The sequence below is a fragment of the Rhinolophus sinicus genome, chromosome 11 (assembly GCF_057876585.1).
Source record: "Rhinolophus sinicus isolate RSI-liver-muscle chromosome 11, RSI-T2T, whole genome shotgun sequence".
Lineage (NCBI taxonomy): Eukaryota > Metazoa > Chordata > Mammalia > Chiroptera > Rhinolophidae > Rhinolophus > Rhinolophus sinicus.
In genome coordinates this window covers 15,567,174-15,589,494 of record NC_142511.1, presented here as the reverse complement: position 1 = coordinate 15,589,494, position 22,321 = coordinate 15,567,174, and the positions used below count along the sequence as shown (strand labels likewise).

The following is a 22,321-nucleotide window of genomic DNA, read 5'->3' as shown; positions in this document are numbered from 1 at the left end:
TCATTTTTTGTTAATTGGTATATATTGAATATTACAATTTTAATACAGTTTTCCTTTCTTAAAATATGTATACTTTTTTTGGCACCCTCTGTATGTATATTTTTTCCAGTGGAATAAACAATCTGAGGGAAATTATTTTCTTGTATAATTCAGTCCTGTCACTGCATGGTTCAGTACAATATAAATTGATGAAATGGTTGTTCACTTATTTATTCATCCAGTTTATGTTTATTAAGCTGCTTCATGTGCCAGACATTGTGTTACCAGGTTATACAATAATAGATAATTCCAAAGCTATCCCCAGTGGTTACTGGAAAGATGGAGGGAAGTTAAAGCATGGCTTATACAGGTGGCTTATGGATTCTCTGAGTGGAAACTCTGTTGTAGAGAGAGAGAGAGAACTAGAGAATTACAAAAGGACTGAGGAACCCTGAGGGCCCAGTGGAAGTTGGAGACTAGGAATTTATAATGGGATCAATCTACAGAGTTGGATGTGTTTTTTTGTTTTTTGTTTTTCCCTTTGCTTTTGGGATGTAAATGCTGAGACAGTGAACAGGATTGACTTAGGGTTGTTTTGGGCTGGAGTAATGGATAGAAGACAGTGGAATGCATGAGGATATTGGGAAGAGAGTGGGTAAAGTCCTGCGCCATGGAATCTAAGCTGGAAAGGGAGGGAAGCGAAGTCAGGAAGAGGTTCCTCCTGAGATCCCCATCTGAGAGGGACCTTAATCATTACATAGTCAATCTGCCAGTTTCAGTACCATATTGAAGCAATGAAAAGGTGCTTATTGCTATTTTTCCATTAAAAGAAAAAAATCCCCCAAAATACTAGAGGCATTATCAAATTTAGTGGGACCCAAACACTGCTAGATTATGAATGGTATCTTGTTTTAATAGTGGCATTTTGTCAAAATAACAAGGAGTCATAAAGGCTCAAAGCAAAAAGGACTTGAGCAATCGCTCCATTGTTGAGTCTGCAAATGCACATCCAGAAATTTAAAACAAAATTATTTTGAAGTAACTGTAGACTTACAGAAACCATTGTTAACATCTTATACAACTCAAGTACAATGACCAAACCAGATTCAATACTATTAACTACTGACTTTATTAGAATTTCACTAGTTTTTCCAGTAACAGCTTTTTTCTGTTCCAGGATCTGACCCAGAATTCCACTTGCCTTTAGTTGATGCTTTCTTAGTTTCAACTCTTTTTCTAATTTTGTTTCCTGTTCACGTAAGAAGGTGGCTATCCGGTGCATGTTAGAATGATAAATAAACTTCTATCTCGTTGAGTTTTTTGTTTTCTTGTTCATTGTCTGCCATCCCAAACTCTGTAGAACAGGAATCTTTTCTGTCTTGTTCATCACTGTCCTTACGACCTGGCAGTTGTAGGTCCTTAGATATTTATTGAATGAATGAAAGGTAGGTTGTTCATTTTGGAAAACAGGTGCTAGGGAAATAGGAAGCTCACCTCAGTATGCTGGAGTAATTATTTTTTTGGAAAGCACATTTTGGCTGCTGGTTTTAGAAATACTGGTTTTAGTAATTTAGACAGAAATGTTTGTATTTTTTAACATTTAAGGAAAAGATACTTTGTATATGTTTGTGTATTTCATTGTGAAATGCCCGTTGGTAGCACGACTTGCTGATATACAGTGTTCAGGGTTGTACATGACACATAGCGACTGTTAAATGTTAGCATTATTATTATCCATTGTTACTAGTTATCATCATCATCATCATCATCGTGGAGTTAGGAAACCCCCATAGCACATTAAGTTTAAAAATATTCTTATTATCTATGATGTGGGTACAGATGTTTATCTAAGTTTATAAACTATATATGAATAAATTTTAGACCATAACATCTATTAGGAGTATGATTTTCTATAGTATAGAAACTATTTAGAGTATAAAAACTATGGACTACAAAAACTGGTGAGTATAGTTGGTAAAATTCTCTCTCCATCAGCGGCCACAGATTAGGTTTCAGAAACGTCTCAAACAAGTGAGGTTGAACCGTTTGAAATGTTGGTCAAAAACTGTTGAGTATGGGCAATCTCGTATAGTTAAACCTAATAGAAAACAGCTTAATTTAGTGCTTTTCTTGGTGGTAGAAGTTTGTATTTTTCTCCCTAGGAAAAAGAAGAAAAGAAAGTTACAAAAATAATAGGGTGTACTTTTATTTAATATTGAAAATAGTGAACTTTTATTTATTTTTTTTAAATGAAAGACTAGGGAAGAGAAAGTCAGAGGTGAATTTGAGAAGGAAAAGAAACACCAATTTTGCAAGGTTCAAAATTCATCTCTAGTATCACCATTCTTGTTACACGTTTGGTAGTCTGAACTTGCACTATACATATATGGCAGCCACTGACTACATGTGACTATTGAACACTTGAAATGTGGCTAGTGCGAATTGAGATGTGGTGTAAGTACACAGTGCACACCACATTCTGAAGATTTCGTACTAAAAAGTAAAGTATTTTAATAACACTGTATTGATTCCAAGTTGAAATGGCAGTATTTTGAAAACAGAGTTATTGCTCACCAGTTAAAACGATAGTATTTTAAAAACATTGAGTTAAATAAAACATTAAGATGAAATTCACTTATTTCGTGTTCCTTTTTTTCCTGTTAATGGAACATTTCTCTTGGACAGTGCTGTTACCTCCTTGATTGTGATATTTTGATTTGCCGAGTAGTCATTTTCAGCTCATACATTGCTTCTTTCTTCCCAGAGTGAATTTGCGGCTGCGGGGAGCTAGAGCACTAAGGCGCTTTTTCACTTCTTTCTTTGAGGAAAGAGAATGATGCACTTCATTACCATTCTAAGAGGGTGTTCATTTTATTTCTTGGGTTAAGCTAAAATCGGAGACATTAGAGACTTGTAAGAATTGAATCCTCTGTTAACTTTGGTTGTTTGATTCTGAAAGGTGTTCAGAGCTTAAATGGTAGGGATATTCTGTGCACATACACAATATACAGCTTACTTTCCCCATTTCCTTGTAACTATCTCCAGCTATCTATTTTCTAGATGCATTATGTTAACTTGATGTTCATATCTGTGTTTTAAAAATGTCATAAAATACATGGTATGTATATTCAAGTCTATGCTTTTGTCACGACTTAATATCTTAAGTGATGACGTCCACGTCTGTGATTTGAGCCCACGCTGCAGGGACACCAGCTTCTTCTTATGTTTCTGAAGTTCTGGGTTCTTTTATATCCCTGTGTCTTTCTTTGGCTTAGAATACAACATTTGCTTGGAATATATTATCCCCAACTTCCCCTCCTCATCTCTGTACTATAGTGAGTATGTCAGCTCTTCGTTATAACCTTTATTCTAACTGTAATTATTGGTTTATATGTGTTTCCCTAACTAGACTGAGTTCCTTTGAAGACTGGATTGAGTTTATGTCACATAAGTTAGTTCTTATTAAATGTCTGTTGGGTGAATGAAGTGTTAAGAATTCTTAGAAGGTGGGTTTTCTGTAAGCTTGTTCCTGTCTGGGAACGCGTGGCGTTTGGTGTTCTGTAGCTTTTGTTCTCATTTGGCATCATCCTCTTGGGTCCTTTTCTAACAGGTGTAAATCTGAACTTGAAAGAAGCCAACAAGCTGCCCAGTCTGCAGATGTGTCTCTGAATCCATGCAGTACACCACAAAAAATTTTTACAACTCCGCTAACGCCAAGTCAATATTACAGTGGTAAGGATATTTTCTGTTCGTGTGAATAGCTCTTTTACTGAGATTTTAATTCTCCCAAAGGGATTATCAATTTGAATGCAACTCCTAATTTGGGCATTAAGAAAAAAATGCAACTACTGTTTATATACATTTGTGTATCTATTGAACTGTGTTGTACCATTAGGTTCAGCCTTTAAAACTCTTCTCTATTTTTCTGTGATACGTTTCAGAATATTCAAAACACCTGTGTTTCCATGTGTGTTGAAGCTTGAATAATTTGATCAATATCTGTTACTCTAATAAGTGTTCTCTCCTGTGTACTAAGATAATCATTTCTAGACTGTTGTCATGGTTATTAATCTGTGAATTCCTTCATTAAATTAATGATTGAAATAAAACTATCTCCTTGTCTGTGTTTAGGTTCCAAATATGAAGATCTAAAAGAAAAATATAATAAAGAAGTTGAAGAACGAAAAAGATTAGAGGCAGAGGTGAAAGCCTTGCAAGCAAAAGTAAGTTAATTATAGGCCTTTTCACGGAATATGCAGGTGAAGAAGTATAATGCTTTGATATACGATAAAACAAAGTTAGAGAAAAATCTGCTTTACATAGAGATGGCACATTTTTCTTACACTGATAAAATCAAGTTCCTGGTCATTGGTTATGATATTTCTTAATTTAAAAATAGAGAAAAAGTGAATAAAGTGGAGTGGGGAGATTATTTTATCCCTAAATGTTACATGTTCACCAACTTCCATGGACACTAGCAATATAATTATTTCCCTGTTAAGAGCTAATGATAAGAAACATGTTTGGAGAGGGTTGGACCAGTCAGTCCTGCCTTTGTCACATGGAGGAAATTGTTTAGTTCTTCTGATGGACTGTGGTGATTGCTACCAGGGATCTGGGGTTTGAGAATCCTTATTTATGAAATGTGTATTTCAGAGGAGAATGTCATCAACATAATCTCCCCAATTCTTTTGAATAAGTTGCTGACAAGAGTTTTAAGCTCCATTTTGACATGGGTAAATAAGCAGAGAGAGGCAGGTGAAAAAATTTGCTTTGTCAACAAAATACAGGGTTTTAGAAACCCCTGTTTCTAGTTTAGCAACTGACCCTGGTATCTACAGAATTTTCCTTTACCGTTTCTTCTCACAGGATGTTATTTGCTTATGAAAAAAATCCAGTTTGGCACTTCATATTGTATTTCCAATAAACATAAGAACTTGAAGAGATGGCAAAATTCAGCCAACAGTTTAAGGCTGAATTTGTAAGTAGATACCATAAATATTGAAGATCAAAAGTATCTATTAGAGATTTAACAATTTTGATTCTTTTTGTGCCTTTAACCTTTGTTTCGAGGTCACAGAATTTTGATGTATAGCAAACACATTGCTTATCAAGGTGAATAAAAATTAAACAGTAATTCTCTGGTTTGTCCTAGAAATATGTGTTTCGTTATCCAGTTCAGTCATTCCTGCCCCCGACCTTGATTCCCAGAGTTATTTTGTAGAGGAATGTGAGTCTCTATAAACATTAAGCCTCTCCCTGTGGCAAGAAACGCACTTGCTATAAAAATATAATGCAGCTTCAACAGCCATGTCTTTGTCAGAATGGAGGCAGAAAAAGAACAAAAGAAGAACTCAAAGCAGTAGAACATCCACAAATGTATATTATATAACATGAAATACCTTACATGACATTTTTGGGGGGAGTGGTATGGTGGCAAGTGAGATTTTTGAAATAATTTTTTAGGTTAATACACAATTTTGATTCTCTTTGGGCAAAGCCACAGGGAGAGATGACCCAGGGTAGGTCCAGGAAAATAAAATTTTAGACCTCAAAATGGCAGTGCATACTCAGCGCATGTTTAATGGAGTATTTGAGGGATACAGAATAAATACAAAAACTGAACCCATTTAAGATAAGTTGAGTCTCAGTGGTACTGGCTTAACCCTTTAGTGCCGAAGTCTGACCACTAGAAAATCTCTCTGGGTATGTTGGGACTCACTGGTTCCCCTGACTGGATGAAGGTTCTTTCTAGGTACACAGTGGAAGCATTAACTTCTTGGCATGGCTTTATGTTCTATTTGAAAATAAGTAGTCTTGAATATTGTGACTTCTAGAAGGGTCTAAAGAGTGCCTGTCTTTCCAGAAAGCGAGCCAGGCTTTTCCCCAAAACACCATGAATCACCGGGACATTGCCCGACACCAGGCCTCATCGTCTGTGTTCTCATGGCAACAGGAAAAGACCCCAAGTCGTCTTTCATCCAGTGCTCTACAAACTCCGAGTAGGAGGGAGTTTACTGCGTCTCACTTTTCTGGGGACCAAGAAGCGACACCAAGCAGGTCAACTTTGCAAGCAGGGAAAAGAGATGCTAATGGTAGCTTCTGTGATAATTCTAGCAGTTCTCCTCTTTTGGATCAATTAAAAGCCCAGAATCAAGGTAATTTCTTGAGTTCAAGTTTATGTTTTCCCGAGAGAATTTCAGAGGTGATTGCCGACATTTTTAATCCTAGAAAGTGCTTATATGTTTTGTTAAACACGTCAGTGGTCAACGTTCCATTCTGGTGATGTGAACTTCTGTCTTTTTGATCATGAGAAAAGATACCACAATTTTGGAGTGTACCTTTATTTGTACTAAAAAGCTGGTGCCCTGAAGCCTTCCAAAGTAGGCTTTGACTTGTCCTTCCAGAAGCAGGGCCAGTAAGTTGGTTACAGTTGACAAACCCCCACCTTCTTTGTCTCCTCTTGTGCCCCTTGGAAAAAGCCTGTGTTCTGGCCAGTTTTGGCCAGAGGTGTGGCCTGTGTGTCTGTCTGCACAACAGCTTTGCTCTGCATTGCCAGGTTGTCCATATGGGAGCAAACCTGTAACCTTGGCCGCTGTACTACGCTGCAGCTGACAGCCAAGTGTACCAGGTGGTGTTTTGGAATCTAGTCTGCAGATTGCGATAATTTCCAGTGCTATGATATATTGAAAATCACTGTCAGTGTTCACTGGTGAGAGCTGTCACACTGCCAATGCCATTGGAACCAATATTGTGTGTATGTGGGGGGAAAAATGAAAAAAAATTATTGTTAATTTTGGCAGTATAAGAGGCTCCTACTGTCGTGATCTTTACTGGAGGTAAGGCTACCCGAGAATAGGGGAGGGTGAATTTTTCACTGCTTATCACTTATTTACATTGATATGGGCACAAAACAAACATTAGTCTGCCAGTGTATAAAACCAAGTGGTAATTTAAATAAGGGTGTTATATGTGATGCACTTTTTGCAGCCCTGATCAGATAATAGTCACAATTTTAGGAAAGCATTTTTTTCCACCAAGTTTCTCTGTGATAATAGGATTTGTTTCTCCTGCTTTCTATAGGATATTTGAATACAAACAATAATAGAGACTAAACATTGAAATTAAATTCAATTAAAGTAGCTTCTGTATTTAATGTTAATTGACATATTTGGCTCACCAAAGATTTTGGAGCAGAGTTACATAAATGATATATTCTGAATTTAGTTGTAAAATTTTTTGTGAAAAATATGTATTAATTGAAGTGTGGGTTTTGTTTGTGATTTAAGAGCTAAGGAACAAGATGAATGAGTTGGAACTACGTCTGCAAGGACAAGAAAAAGAAATGAAAGGCCAAGTGAATAAATGTCAAGAATTACAGCTCCAACTGGAGAAAGTGAAAGTGGAATTAAATGAAAAGGAGAAAGTTTTGAATAAAAGTAGGGATGAGCTTGTGAGAATGACAGCACAGCATGACCAGGCATCAACCAAGGTACTTGACTTTCATGAGTTATTGAAAAATCTCCAGTTTTAATCGTGCAATTCTTTGGGAAGAGTACTGTATACTTTAATTTATGAAGTAAATGTTTGTAATGAACCTTATTAACATATGCTAGGCCGTATTGATGCAGTTGAACTGGTAAGTTCTTTTCTAGTTGGGTAGATTGGGTCAATTCTGGACTGCACGTTTTTCCTGCCAAGTGACTTGAGCAAGTCACTGATCTCTTACATTTCAGAGGGTAGTGAAGAATAAAGATTATGTGTATATGGCACCTGGTACAGTCCCTGACACATAGAATAGGCACTTAAAGTAATGGAGCTTTAAAAGAGGGTTAGGAGTTGTGATAGAATGTAATTGATCTACTCGTGGGATCCAGTATGTGTACTTCTGACTTTTAATCCTAAGGCTTCAATTAAGGCCAAGCTTCTCAGCCTGTTGTTTGAGGTTTTTTATTTGGGGATGGGGAGGGTGTTGCTATTTCTTTGGCCTCAACCTACCTCTCTGGTATTTTCTTTTTTCTATTCATTCATGCATTCATTCATTCACTTATTCATTTGACAAATATATATTCACGATCTATTATATGTCGGGATCTAGACGTGGGGATGGAGCAGTGAGGGATGAGGAGTGTAACATAGATACATAAATCACGTAGATAGTATGATACATGGGGATAAGTGTGGGGAAACATGAATTGCCTTCTAGGACCATCTGTGTTTGTTCGATGTTTCCTGAACCTAATCTTTATGTGGGCCCAGCGTTTTGCCCCCATTTGCCTTTCGCTTGTCACACCTCTTCTTGGAATACTGTTAACATGTTCCTCATCCTGTGAGCTACTTCCCTCATCTCTTAATGCAGTGAGATCTTTTCTCCTGGCGTCCCCTTAAGACCCTTTTATTGTCGCTATTTGTGTTCCCTGTGGTTCCCACACTTGGCTAATTGTCAGAATCACTGAGAACCTTGCAAAGTTAATCCTGTTAGACTTAAGGAATTAACTTTTAATAAACTCTTTAGATATTTCTAAGGCAGTAAGATAAAAAACACTGTAGTATGTAGACCTATATCTCCTATTAACTTCCTGGGGGCAGGTTCTTTTCTTTTCTTGTTAAAAAATCTTTTTAAGACAACTGTAAATTCATATATAGTTATACAAAACAATACCTTTAATATGGTGGATTACAGTGATTGTTTTTAATTATTTGAATGAGCTTTGTATCCTTGGAATAAACCCTGCTTGGCCACGTGTATAATTCTTTTTCTATATTTCTGAATTTTATTTGCTAATAATTTGTTAAGGAGTTTTGTGTCTACTCATGAGGGAAATTGGTCAGCTATTTTTCTTTTTCTTGTACCGTCTTTGATATTTGTATCAGAGGTACTTTTTAAAATGAATTGGAAAGCGTTCTTGCCTCTTCAATTTTTGAAGAGATTGTGTAGAATTGGTGTTACCCCTTTATACATTTGGTAGAATGTATAAATCCATGAAACCATCTGGACCTGGAGATTTTTTTGAGGGCATGTTTTAAAATTGCAAGTTTATTAAAATTATTTCCTATGAGATGAGTTAGGTGTAGTTTTAGAGGAAATGGTCCATTTCATCTAAAGTGTCAAATTTGTGTGTATAGTTTTTTTTGTAGTATTTCATTATTCTTTTGAACTGTGTAGGTCAGGTGATATTCCCTGTTTGTTTCTGATGTTTGTGTCTAATCTTTTTTTCTTTTTTCCAGTTTTGCTAGAGATTTGTCAGTTTTGTTGATCTTTTATTGATCTTTTCAATGAATCAGCTCTTTCATTCATTGGTTTTATTTATTATTTTTCTGTGTTCAATTTCATTGAATTTTGCTTTTCATTTCCTGCTTGCTTTGGCTTTATTGTGCTCTTCTTTTTCTAAGTTGTTGAGATGGGGAGCTTAGATTATTGATTTGAGACTTTTCTTCTTTTCTGATGTAGGCATTAAAGGCTATAGGTTTCCCTCTCAGTACTGTTCTACAAATTTTGATATATTGTATTTTAATTTTTATTCAGTTCAATATATTTTTTAAAATTTTCCTTGAGAGTTCCTCTTTGACCCATGGATTATTTAGAAATACCTTGTGTAGTTTACAAGTGTTTGGAGATTTTCCTCTTTCTGTTACTGACTTTTAGTTTGACTCCATTGTGTTTGGAGAACATACTCTATGGTTTCAATTCTTTTAAATTTGTTTGGGTCTGTTTCATAGCCTAGGACATGGTCTATCTTGATGTATGTTTCATGGGCTTGAAAAATAAGTGTATTCTGTTGTTGAGTGGAGAGTTCTAAAAGTGTCATTAGCTCCTGTTGGTTGATGGTGTTGTTGAATTCTTCATAAATACAAATTTATGTTTATAGAGTTTGTAGTATTTCATTATTCTTTTGAAGTCTGTAGGTCAGGTGATATTCCCTGTTTGTTTCTGATATTTGTGTCTTCCTGATTTCCTGTCCAGTTGTTCTATCGTTAAGAGACGGAAGTTGAAAGTCGCATAATTGTTACTTGTCTGCTTCTCACTTCAGGTTTATCAGTTTTTGCTTTAGATATTTTGTAGTTGTTGTTCAGTTCATAGACATTTAGGATTGCAATGTCTTCTTGGTGGATTGACCCTTATCATATGATATCTCTCAGTGTCCCTGCTAATATTCATTATTCTGAAGTCTACTTTACCTGATTAATGTTTGCATGATGTATTTTTTTCTGTCTTTTTACTTTCAGGTTATCTATATTATTATATTTAAAATGAGTTTCACGTGGATAACAGATAGTTGGATATATTTTTTAATTCACTCTTTCAGTTTTCCAGATCTGTCCTTTAACTTGCATATTTAAACCATTTACTTTTAGTGTAATCATTGATAGGTCCTGGCTTCAGTTTGCCATCTTAATTTTTGTTTTCTATTTCTTTTTTTTTCATTTCTCTGTTTTCTTTTTCTCCTGCCTTCCTGTGTGTTGCATGAACATTTTTTAGAATTCCATTTTGATTTATCTATAGCTTTTTTGAGTGTATTTCTTTGTAGAATTTTTATAATTATTCTACATATTACATTATATGTACACACAATTTATCACAGTTTGTTGGTGTTGTCATTTTACCAGCTGTAATGAATTACAGAAAATTTATGTCCTTGCATCTTTTTATCCTCCCCCATTTATAATATAATTTTAAGTGGTTTCTCTACATACGTTTAGAACCACATCAGACAGTGTTCTAATTTTTGCTTCAAACATCAAAACATAATTAAGAAAACTGAAGAGGAGAAGGAAATACTAATATTTTTGCTTACCTTCCCCTTTCTTCCTGATTCTTTCCAGGTTTCCTTCTTTCATCATTTCCTTTTGGTTTAGAGAAAGGAAGTTTCCTTTAACCATTCTTTTAGTGTTGGTCTACTAGCCACAAATTCTTAGTATTTTTTTTCTCTGAGAATATCTTGATTTCTTCTTCATTCCTGGAAGATACTTCCTCAGGGTATAAGGATTCTGGGTTGACAGTTCTTTTCTTTCAGCAGCGTTATGTTTTTCCCTTGGTTCCTGAAGTCCCAGCCAATCAGTCTTTTCTCCTTTCAGAGCTTTCTTATGTCTGTTTAACATTCAGGGTTTTTAATTATTCTTGATTGGAGGAATAGGGAAATGTACATCTCTTCTGTCTTCCTGGAAGTGGTAGTCAAGGTTTATTTTAGATATTCTCATAGTGCAGTGGTTTGCACAGAGAGATTCTTGTTACATATTGACTAGCTGTATGAAGGTGCAGTGGAGGGAGGGTCAATGGGACCGTATAGTTACTCTCTTCATGCCGTCTGAGTTAGTAAACTGGTTTTCTAAGTTAAAAAGACTTGGATTTGAGCCTTGGCTCTACCACATCCCATTTATGTTGCTTTTGAAGCTATTTAACTTCTGAGCCTCAGTTGCCCAATCAATAAAATTGTGTTAATGCCCGTGTCATTGGACCATTGTAAAGACTGAGATAATTTCTGTAACAGATTTAGCATAGTGCCTTGGCATATGGTGAACTTATAATAATATTAGTTATTATTACATCAAGTTCCATGTCAGTTCAGCTTTGTTGCATTTCTATCAGGCCTTCCTATCCTTTCACATTTTGCTTTGTTGGTTTTGGTGTGACAAGATCACTGAATCCCTGTTCTATCTGACATATGTGATGAGGTCTCTTCTTAGTAGATCATGAATTAAAATATTTGACTAGAGCCGTTCTGAGAACACAGCTCTGGCTTTCTTTGTATTGGCTCCAGGTTCCTAAGACTCATTTGTTCATTGTTTTCTGGTTTCCGTGTTTCCAGTGAGCTACCAATCCACCTCACTGGAAATTCAGCCTACCTTTCTCTGTCATGCCTCTAAGGGCAGTATGACTTTGTCAATATGTTGCTGGAATCAGATTATGTGTTGTTTATGCTGTTCCCTGAGCTCCCATTAGAATTACCTATTAAATAAAATGGACTAATTTTACCAAAATCAATACCGTATTCTTTAGTGAACACATGCTGTGCCTGGTATGATTCTTTTCCAAGTATTTGGAAACTATATCGGATACAAAGCAGCTGAGCTCATGTAGAAACAGAGCATTAGGGCTGGCAGCAAACCTGGAGTTCAACACCCACATTTTACAGATGAAAAACTCAGGCCCAGAGTGCTGAGTGCCGTGGTCATGTGCTGCCTATTTTCAAGGACTTGAGCACTGGACACTATTTTAGAATCTTATGGAACATTCATGACACCTAGTGGTCAGCTACTCGTACATGGGTTGTGCATCATCAATATCAGAATGTCATTAAAAATTTTAAATAAAATCTAAATACCCCCCAAAGCTCTTTTTTACCTTACCGTTTCTAGTAAGAAAAAATTTGTTGATGCGGAGACCCTTTAATGGAATGTGTTGCAGTTTGAAGGAGGGCCAGCAGAGGGCGCCAAGTGTACATTCATCTACCCTACCATACGTGGGTTTTTCCCCTGAGAATTGTCAACCATCAAAATTTTGGGTGATCATTTTGGCAGTGGTTTTTATCTGAGTTGTTTACTGCTGTATCCTAATTGCCTAGCACAGTGCTTGACATATAGTAGGCCCTCGATAAATATTTATTGAATTCATATGTATTATTATTATAAATAATGTGTAATACTTTTCCTTGGGGATTTAAAAATTCAAGAACAATACAGATAATGACAAAGGTGTCTTGTTCAAGGCAGTGGATAATTTGAACCACTGGCTCAATATTTTACTTTTTGAGGTTGGTATTTTTAAAGGCGTGATATTTACAAAATCATTTAGTCATTAATGACCAGTTTTGCTTTCTTCATTTTTGGTTCGTTAATTGGTATCTGATTGGTCTTCTGGCAAAGTATTACATAGTGTTTTCTTTTTCTCCCAATTCTCTGTTAGATTTCTAATAGTTTTAAATAAAACTATAATGGGTCTCAGAAACATACATTAGTAGAGAGATTTGCTAAATTGGGGCACATTTCTTTTGAACCAGGGAGTTCTCCACCCATGTGATGTGTCTTATTCTTCCTTAGAACTTCAAAGTTGTTTTGTAGGACAGATTAGTTAGGGATGGGAACACAGTGGGGAAGTTAGAACGATGGGTTTTAACGCTTGAAGACTTAAGACCACTTTGTTCCAATTTAATTTTAGAAGAGTATCCTAAATGTTGATGTAGCTCATAGTTAAAAAAATATTTTAAGGATAATTGACTATATGAAAAAGCGAAAGAATGTACTTTGTGTCGCCTATGGCAGCTTGGTTAAAAACCAGTTATGATTTTCTCTGGAGTGCTGTGAACCTCCAGAAATTTAAAATGGCAGAGTGAGTGCATTGTGGAAAGAAGCATTTTAATATTCACAATTTTCCACAAAATCTATTATGCTTGAAACAGACTACCATACAAGAGTAATGGGAACCTTCTGGTGGTTTGCAGCCTTTAACTCAGTACATAGGTGAGCATTGCTGCGTTTTAATCTCATATCCGTGCAACAAACTGCTACATGAATCTTTATTCAGATGTACTGATTGCTTTTTTCATAGTGCAAATTATGACGTATTTATTTAAATAGTCTAATGCTTTACATCCTTGCTAATATTTCCCTAACGTAAATTTTATGTATGCTAAAATAATTATGGTAGTTTTGGTATATGGCTTATGGTTTTACACCCCATTTTTCTAATGAAAAAATAAAACTGTCAAAACACAATGGTGAACTTGAACCAGAACTTGGGACTAATTTTTCTAAAATTCAAAATATTGCTTCTTTCTGTGAATAATTTTGTTTTGTATCGCACATTTTTATTTGTTGTTAGTGTACTGCATTGGAACAAAAACTGAAAAAATTAACTGAAGATTTGAGTTGCCAGCGACAAAATGCAGAAAGTGCCAGATGTTCTCTGGAACAAAAAATCAAGGAAAAAGAAAAGGAGTTTCAAGAGGTAAGATGAATAGATTCATGGGGAGTTTGTCCGGAAGGCTCTTGGGGGCATTTCATAGTTTCATCATTCTAAAAGAAGAGCTGTTGATCATTATTTGGGATATTCTACCAGAGGGGAAACACATTGTTAAGAAGAGGTCACTGTATTTTTCCATCACACTTTCCATCTTCTCCGTTTTTGATCGGAGAAGGAATTTAGTAGTCAGAATGTTCTTTTTTATCCATGTTTTCTGATTTGTTTGAGATTCGATACTGAGTAGGAGAGGATCACATTTCTTTTTTTCTTTCTGTTGTGAAGGCAACTGTATTGACTCTCTGGCTGTTTTTTAAGCCCGTGGGTTGGCAAATCCATGAGAACAGTAGTTGGTGTGATGGTGAAGATGTTGGCAGACAAGTTAGGGCTGAGGATGCCCTCCCGTAGGTATAGCTGCCAGTGTCTGGTGAGTTAGCCTGAAAGTGTGTCACACGGGCTGAGGATCTCTAGTCTTCCAGTAAGAGCGACTACAAATGTTAATCAGGTTCCCTAATGCAGTTATCAGAGTTCATTGGTGGCATGTGCTTTCTATCGTTCTCAATGTAAGTGGTATATGGTGTTTGGAATGGTAAGCCCCATTTTTGAGTGTTTGATTTCTCAGCCGAAGTGTGATAGTGGCAGCTCAGCTCTACTCTCTTTTGTCCCTGGAGAAGTCAAAACAGAAATGATTGATGTTAGAGTGGGGGTGAGGCGGAGACAGGCCCACCTCCGTGTGGTCAACGGGCGGACTCCTTCCCCTAGCCCTCTGAGACGTGGGTTTGGTTACCGGGACCACTGCTAAGGCGGATTCGTTAAGAGCATGGTCCACTTGGCTCCGTGTTGTTTCCTGCACTGTCGCTATAGCATTTCCTTTAGGATCATTGCAGCTCACGCTGGAATCGGCCTGTTCACCACCGACAGTCTGATGTGTGTGTCTTGCTTTTTTAGGAGGTGTCTCGTCAGCAGCGCTCCTTCCAAACACTGGACCAAGAGTGCACTCAGATGAAAGCCAAACTCACGCAGGAGTTACAGCAAGCCAAGAACACGCACAATATCCTCCAGGCGGACCTGGATAAAGTAGGGTGCTAACTTCTCTCCCTTAGTAACCCCTTCTTTCCTTAGACATGTTATTTCCCCACCACAGATGACATGGGATACTTTTAAGGAAAACATGCTCTATCCTCCCTTCCCTTACTTATCAAAGAAGAGAGCAAGCTGAACTTGCCTGGGTCTGGGTTCTCTGATTTAGAGAAAGAGCAGAGTGAATGAGGTCCCAGAGCTGAATGACTGGAGGTCTCTGATTTTCAGGTGGTTCTTGGTCATGTCAGCGAATGGGATCCCAAGTAATTTATGCCCCCAATTGTCAAAGCACTGGAAATTATCATCTGTTTACTTAGTTAACATCTCTTCAAAAATGATCTCATTCTGTTTCATGGCTTCACACACTGTCCATATACTGATGACCTCTGCGTTTACATCTGCAGCCTGGACGTCCGTTCTGAACTTGAGACTCATGGGTGTGTACCTGATACTTGCCCTCACATGTGTGACAGGCCTCTCACACATAATGTGTTAACAACGGAGCTCTGGCTTCTTTCAAACTTGCTCCTCCTTCAGTCTTTCTCATCCCAGTAAATAACAGTTCTGTTCTTCCCATGTCTCAGGCCAAAACCTCTGTGTCCTCGTCATCTCTTCTTGTTCTCTCACACCTCAAGGTTATCCATTAAAACTCCACCAACTCTATCTTTATTTCACACACATGCGCCTGTGTGTGTATCTGTGTATGTGTGCATATGTATATTGGTGCACGTGTGTGTTTGTGTGTGTGCCTTATACATATAGTATATTTAAACCTGTTTGTGTTAAAACACATCTCTATAGAATAAATGTTTAACGATAAATTATTATCAGGTATGCTCACTTACAAGCATAATCTATGTCGGGGAGAATGTCAGCCATCCCAGAAATGCTTCTTGTGCCACATGCCTCCCTAAGGACACACCTGACTTTTACGTCTATCTGTATTTTACATTGAATGCCTGCTTTCACCATCCCTGCTGCTGTATCTGACCTAAGATGACCTCATCTCCCACTGGGGTTACTATTTTAGCCTCCTCACCCGCCTCCCTGTTCTGCACGTCTTCTTCCTCAGTCTGTTTTCAACCAGCGGCCGGTGTGAGTCTTTTAATGTCTAAGTCAGATCTCCTCACTCCTCTGCCTGAAACTCTCTCCATCTCTCAGTGAGAGGGTCACAACCAAAGTCGATGGCTTTGACTCTTTTACTCCATGATTATTTTTTTTATTACAGAAGAGTACCTGATTATTTAAAAAGCAAAGCACAGAAAACTGAAACTTGGCCTTGTTTTCTCTTTGTAGGTCACATCAGTAAAGCACCAGCTAGAAAAAAATTTGGAAGAGTTGAAGCAAGCGTTCTGCAGAACCGAACGCGCATTACAGGCGAGTCAGACCAAGGAAAGTGAGCTGAGGAGAAGCAGTGAGGTACGTGAGGAGCAGAGCTGAGAAATTATCAACTTCTGCTCAGGATGAAGTTGGAGGGTCAGAGAGAATTCCTACACCGTTTTTCAGCAGCTTATCACGACCATATACACCCTGTTTCCCCGAAAATAAGACCTAGCTGGACATTCAGCTCTAATGCGTCTTTTGGAGCAAAAATTAACATAAGACCTGGTCTTAAATTACAGTGAAATAAGACCCAGTCTTAAATTATAGTAAAATAAGACCCAGTCTCATATTATATTACATTGTATTATATTATATTATATCCAATCTTATATCATAGTAAAAGAAGACCGGGTCTTATATTAATTTTTGCTCCAAAAGATGCATTAGACCTGATTGTCTGGCTAGGTCTTATTTTCAGGGAAACACGGTAGTTTTTTATTTGCCAGAAGTATTACAGAATATTTTGTATGTAACCTATGACATAGGACACAGTGCTTTTTTTTTTTTAACTTTCTATTCCAATATAATTAGTACTGTGCAAGAAGGGAAGGAAACAAGGGATTTTCTAGAAACAAAATTGGTGACGAGGTATATAATGTAAATCCCTTTCCCGAAGGTTGGTTTTTGAGTCATCAAATACTAAAATCCTTGTGGAAAGTCATAGATTTAAATAAACAAAAGTCATGACAGATGAAGGGTTTCTAGATTTCCACTTGTTATAAAAACATCAAGTAATTGTAAATCACGTCACTCTGGCTTCAACACTAGCCTTAGCGTTGAGTGTCTACAAGGATGGTTGACGGTGTCTTTGTAGATTTATGTTTTTGATGCAAAAGCGTGGACAAGGTGCCCCCAGTGGGGTGGATACAAGGGTAAACCTCATGTTGCTTCTTGCTAGGATTTTATCCATATTTCCTTTAATTTGGCTTCTCTCTGGAGTTTTGTTGTGTCCTGGAGTTTATTTTTAGAGGGACTAATTAAGAACCATGTAGGGATGCGTAGTAATAGACTGAAATAATTTGAAAAGAGCCATAAATCAGCACTGTAATTTTACGCAGAAGCACAGCAGACTGGTAGATGTTTCTGCTCCATCAAATGTCACAGGAAAGACCATTTCCTACTTATTCTTTGATTATTTTGCAGTCACTTTTGTAGACTGTAAAGATGTTGAATTCTCTCTAAAGAACAGTTATGTACGTAGGGAAAGTCTAAATGTATTTATCCCCCCAGCTTTGAAGAATGTTGCATGATTGTAAAATCAGAACATCTGTCAGTAGCAAAGAAGTAACTGTTAACACAGCTCCCCCCAGAGGGCTAATGCTGCTGGAAATAGGAGGCCACAGCTCCCGCAACCCAAGTGGAAGAGAACTTCTCATCAGATGATGGTTTCATCAGCGAACGTTTTCAAATGAAAGTGTTTTGTTTCAGCAAAACAAATGTTTGCCTTTTGGCCAGTGGGGACCAACCAACAGATGCTTCTGCTGACATTTCCACAGGCAGACTGGCACCGAGCTCTTCCCTCTGTGAGCTTCCCTTTCAGCCAGGAACTCTCCCGCGACTCCACTCGCTGCCTGGTGGAAGCATTTTGTAAAAGCAATCGCCTGGTTAAGAGGGTTCAAACACTTTGAAAACTGTCTGCTTGGCCAAGGCACAGTAGTGGGCTGGACGTTGTCTTGCAGGTGTTTCTGAAGACGTGTCCACTCCCCACAGGGTCTGGCATGTCAGCTGTGGAGCTGTCCACGGAGCAGTCTCACCTGTACGGTGTTAAATGCCTACCCTGTTGCCCTTATATTTCATTGATTTCTGTGTCCAATGAGGGCAGTAGTGTAGACGTGCCCAGCACAGGGCCAGGGAGTTTGTTTAGTATTTGTCTTAATGTGTGTGTACGTGTTTCTTCTTTTGAGGACGATAGCTGGCTCTTGCATTTTGAATTGGGGTTAGGATCAGAAAAGTGATATACCCAGTTAGGGTGGTGGTGTAATTTAATGGTACAGTGTTGGTGGCTTTAGAATGAGCGAGATCTGAAATTGTGTCGCTCTTCTCCCACCTACCTGCTGTGTGACCTTGGGACCGTGACTTGCCCTTTCTGAGTCTGACGTTCCTCATCTGCATATGGGGACTAATAATACATTTTCCTTTCCAAAGCTCCATTAATGATTAAATCAAATATTGTATGTGAAGTGCTTAGACCACGGCCCAGCACAGAAGGGCTCAGTAAATTATTACAGCCCACCTGCTCGTTGCCTCGGTTTTCACATCTGTTATGACCTGTCTGCTGTCACCCATAGGCACAGAGAGTGATGAGAAGGGGACAGTGCATTTGAGATTTTTCACATTTAAAATTGTGCCGGTTCTATTCTATTACTCTGGGTATCTTTCTGTATCTAATTATAAGTAAGTACAAACAAGCTTAGCACGCTGATAGGTTTTGGATGCCGAAATAATGTGACAGTTGTACTGAAATTTTCCCTGATCGTGTTTAGGAAACTAACATGCGGCTCACAATGAGAAATGATCAGTTGTGGAAACGTGATTTAATGGGCCAGTCAAGGGTAAAGTTAACGTTTAGTATCAAAGTGAATGGAGGTTTTAGATAAAGTGCTTGTCCAACCTCCAGTGCCAGCCCCGTAGCTTTGGGGTTAGGCCATAATATTCCATCATTTGACAGCCAAGATGAGGGAACACTCGCCTGGGGACCTTCCCGAGCATGGGGTCCTCTGAGGAGTGTGGTCTGGCAGGCAAGAATAATGAGGTGGGAGATGGATCCTTTGTAGCCATCCCTTCCTTGTTCACGATATAGACTGCCTCAGCAGGGGACATGTTAAGCTTCGTTCGTGGCTGGGATCACGAAATACCACACAGTAACTGAAAGTTGTTTTGTCTGGCCCCAGGAAATGATGCCCCCTTGCTGCTCCTAAACCAAAGTTGATCTGGGTGGAAGAGCTTGCTAAGCTCCAATTCTGGCTTGTGGCTATGGGGATTTTGGTTGTGTTTTTCCAGACTCGTGCCCAATTTTGCAAATCACGTGCGGATGTAAGAGATGCATAGGAGAATATATCCTTGCGTGCTTAACTCGTTGTTGATAATGAGCTACCCAATCAAGTCTTAAGTGGCTGCAGCCTCGCAGCGAACTAAGTGCTGATGCGGGGCAGCCTACAGCCTCGTTTTCAGATGTTCATTTTCTAAATTCTGGCCTTTTAAAATTCTTGGGTTGGTCATAGATGTAGCATTAGAAGCCTGCTGGGTCCAAGGATTGGCTGAGCTTTTCTTCGTTAGAAACAAACATTTATGGAGCTAATGCCAGAGTAGAGAAAGACGTGTTAATCTTTCCATTTCACTTACTATTCATTTAAACGTCTCCATTTATGGACAGAGGCGGATGGAGATCAACAGACACATAAACATAAGTTGCCCCCCCTCCCTCTCAGGGGTGCACCCAGCTTTGCCCATGGTGTCTTCTCAGCTTTCTTGTCATGCCTCCAGATGTAGATGCCATTTGGTTTGATAGATTTTTTTTTTTTTAGGGTAAGAAAATCTTTTATAAGTTGCAAAGTAAGAATGCTAAGTCAACCCCGGAGGTGAAATTCCAGTTCCTCTCTTACGGTGACCTCATCAGCTGACAGCAGTGATCAGGTCTGGCTGCTGTTATATTTTTGGAAGACATACTAAAAACGTCCATTCCTCTTACGAAAGTGCTTTGAGGTATTTTTCCTTGCACATCTGTGACCTGGTGATTATCGTGAACTAAAGAGCAAACAAGCGATTACAGTGCGAAGCTTCCTGATGGTGGTGTTAGGTCTGTAACGTTGTTGCATCTTCATGATCCTTCTCTGCAGAACTGAACACTGACTGGTGTGCACGTCGGCCTCTCAGCCCTGAGATCAGGTGGAGCGGCCCCTTCACTGAGCTTGTGGCAGGGAGGCAGGCTTAGGACAAAGGAGACAGGAGTAGAGCTACTACTTGTTCAGATGATGAAAGGAACATATATACATGAACACAGCAGCTGCCAGCAAGTTTTCAAGTATTTTCCACTCGCCAGATTCTCCCTCTTCTTGAATTTGGCTTTGCTACCTCGGTACCCATCTGCTGGTAGTAACCAGACTGATAATTGAAGGCAGCCTTCCAGCACAGCCCTGCCAGGGCCATCTGTTTAATAACGGTGCAGTAGGGTTTTGGAGGATGGCTCTTAATTGTTTCTTTAAGATTCAAAAATGTCCCGGACTTCTCAGGGTGGTTTTAAAAAAGTCAGCCTTATGAATTCACCCCCTGCACCGCCCCCCCCCAAGGATGTGAGGTACTTTTTTGTCTCAGTTTGTAATGATTTGTGTCAATTCCTTGTGGTCCAGAAGGTGGCATATAATACAGGCTGAGGTACTTATAAACATCATTGAAGGTTGAAAAACAGGTTGAGGAAATAGAGGATTTATGATATTTATTGTGTGGTTAATCAGCACGGGGGTGTTTATTTGGCATGCAAATATTAATTGGTTTTAAGATTCAGAAAAACATACGTGTCTCCCTACATGATACAATGGGACTGCATATGTGTCTCTGTTACGTGATTTGCACTTCGATGCATGGATACTTCATTTAATCAGGTGCCCAAAGAACCTGTTTTTCCCTGCGAAAGCTCAGATTCCCCCATCTAGAATGAATTCTTCCTTCTGTGCTCCAGCCTTCCCACAGCGCACTCACCCTCTCTTTAGTACTTAGTACGTCCTGCTACGTATCACATCTGCCCCCACCAGGTGAGGGGAGAGGGGGTCCCTGCCCCAAGGGCAAAGACTCTGTCTTACTTATATCCACATCTTTTATAATGCCCATTCCAGCATCTTGCCCATTGTAGATTTTCTTGATAACCATTTATTGAAGGTAAGTTTACCCATAAAGATATCCCCATAACAGTGAACCTTAAGATAGTTTTAGGGTGAAAAGTAAAAATTTGTCACGTGAATTTCTTTGGTTCCTTAGCATATCTTTGCAAAGATCTATTAGATCCTTCAGGAACTTGGAGCTTGTGTAAATCGGATTTTCCTTATGAGCTAACTCTTTAACAAGCTTAGGGACAACCAGAAAGTTCAAAGAAACATATTTCTTGAAGGGAAAAGATTATCATCAGATTTGGGTTTTGTGCTTTTGTTGTAACTTCTATTCATAAAATCATTTGGCTTAAGTAAGAATGTGTAATTTCCTTAAGGACTCAAAGGGAAAGCGTGATTCCTCCCCGCTGTAACATACACAGAACAGTTCCTCTAGGGACCCTTACCAAGGCAGAAGCCATCATTTGCTAGAGCCTTTGTTTTGATTATAACCAAGTAAATGTGTGCTTTAGGAAATGAAGAATGAAAACAGCTGCCTGAAAACTCAGACAGAGCAAAGTGCCAGAGAAGTCTGCCACCTGCAGGAGGAACTGAAGAAGACCAAGCAGTGTCTGAGTCAGAGCCAGAATCTGGCAGAAGAAATGAGGGGTACGTGAACTTAGCGTTTTAGAGCTACTTCTCGAACTCATGTTCCCAGGAGGGAGGATGGATGGCATTAGAAACTTGTTTGAAGTTTTCCATGTATTCTCCCAGAAAGATGTCCGCAGTCGATGTGGAGAAAGTTTTCCCTCCTTTGTAGTTTCCAGAGTGAGAGTTGGACATTTGTTTTTTATTGGAACACATTGAGTCCCCAGATGCCTGGTTTTCAGCACTTTGAAACCAGAAGGGTAAATATTTTCCACAATTTAGTAAATTGTCAGTGCTGTCTCTCGCCCCAGAGCGCTATTCTGTATGTCTCCAGTGTGTTAGTTACATCCCGACAGCTCAGCTCCTCACTCGTTACAATCCCCCTATAATGGAAAACCCCTATATTAAATGCATGTTGTCCCAGCCCTTAATGATAATGACCATTGTTTTTTGATGACTTACTTGACTGAATGAT

At 38.5% G+C, this 22,321-nt stretch overlaps 1 protein-coding gene across 2 annotated transcripts in view; it reads left to right on the top strand.

The window, feature by feature from the left end:
• CENPF (centromere protein F) overlaps positions 1–22,321 on the top strand; it is a 52,510-nt gene that overhangs the window by 4,187 nt on the left and 26,002 nt on the right. For both annotated transcript variants that reach the window (XM_019738114.3, XM_074322088.2), the window contains exons 4-11: positions 3,590–3,711; positions 4,111–4,202; positions 5,846–6,137; positions 7,269–7,471; positions 13,799–13,924; positions 14,885–15,013; positions 16,313–16,435; positions 21,732–21,867. In XM_019738114.3, the coding sequence (XP_019593673.3) occupies positions 3,590–3,711; positions 4,111–4,202; positions 5,846–6,137; positions 7,269–7,471; positions 13,799–13,924; positions 14,885–15,013; positions 16,313–16,435; positions 21,732–21,867 (1,223 nt within the window). The remainder of the gene's footprint in view (positions 1–3,589; positions 3,712–4,110; positions 4,203–5,845; positions 6,138–7,268; positions 7,472–13,798; positions 13,925–14,884; positions 15,014–16,312; positions 16,436–21,731; positions 21,868–22,321) is intronic.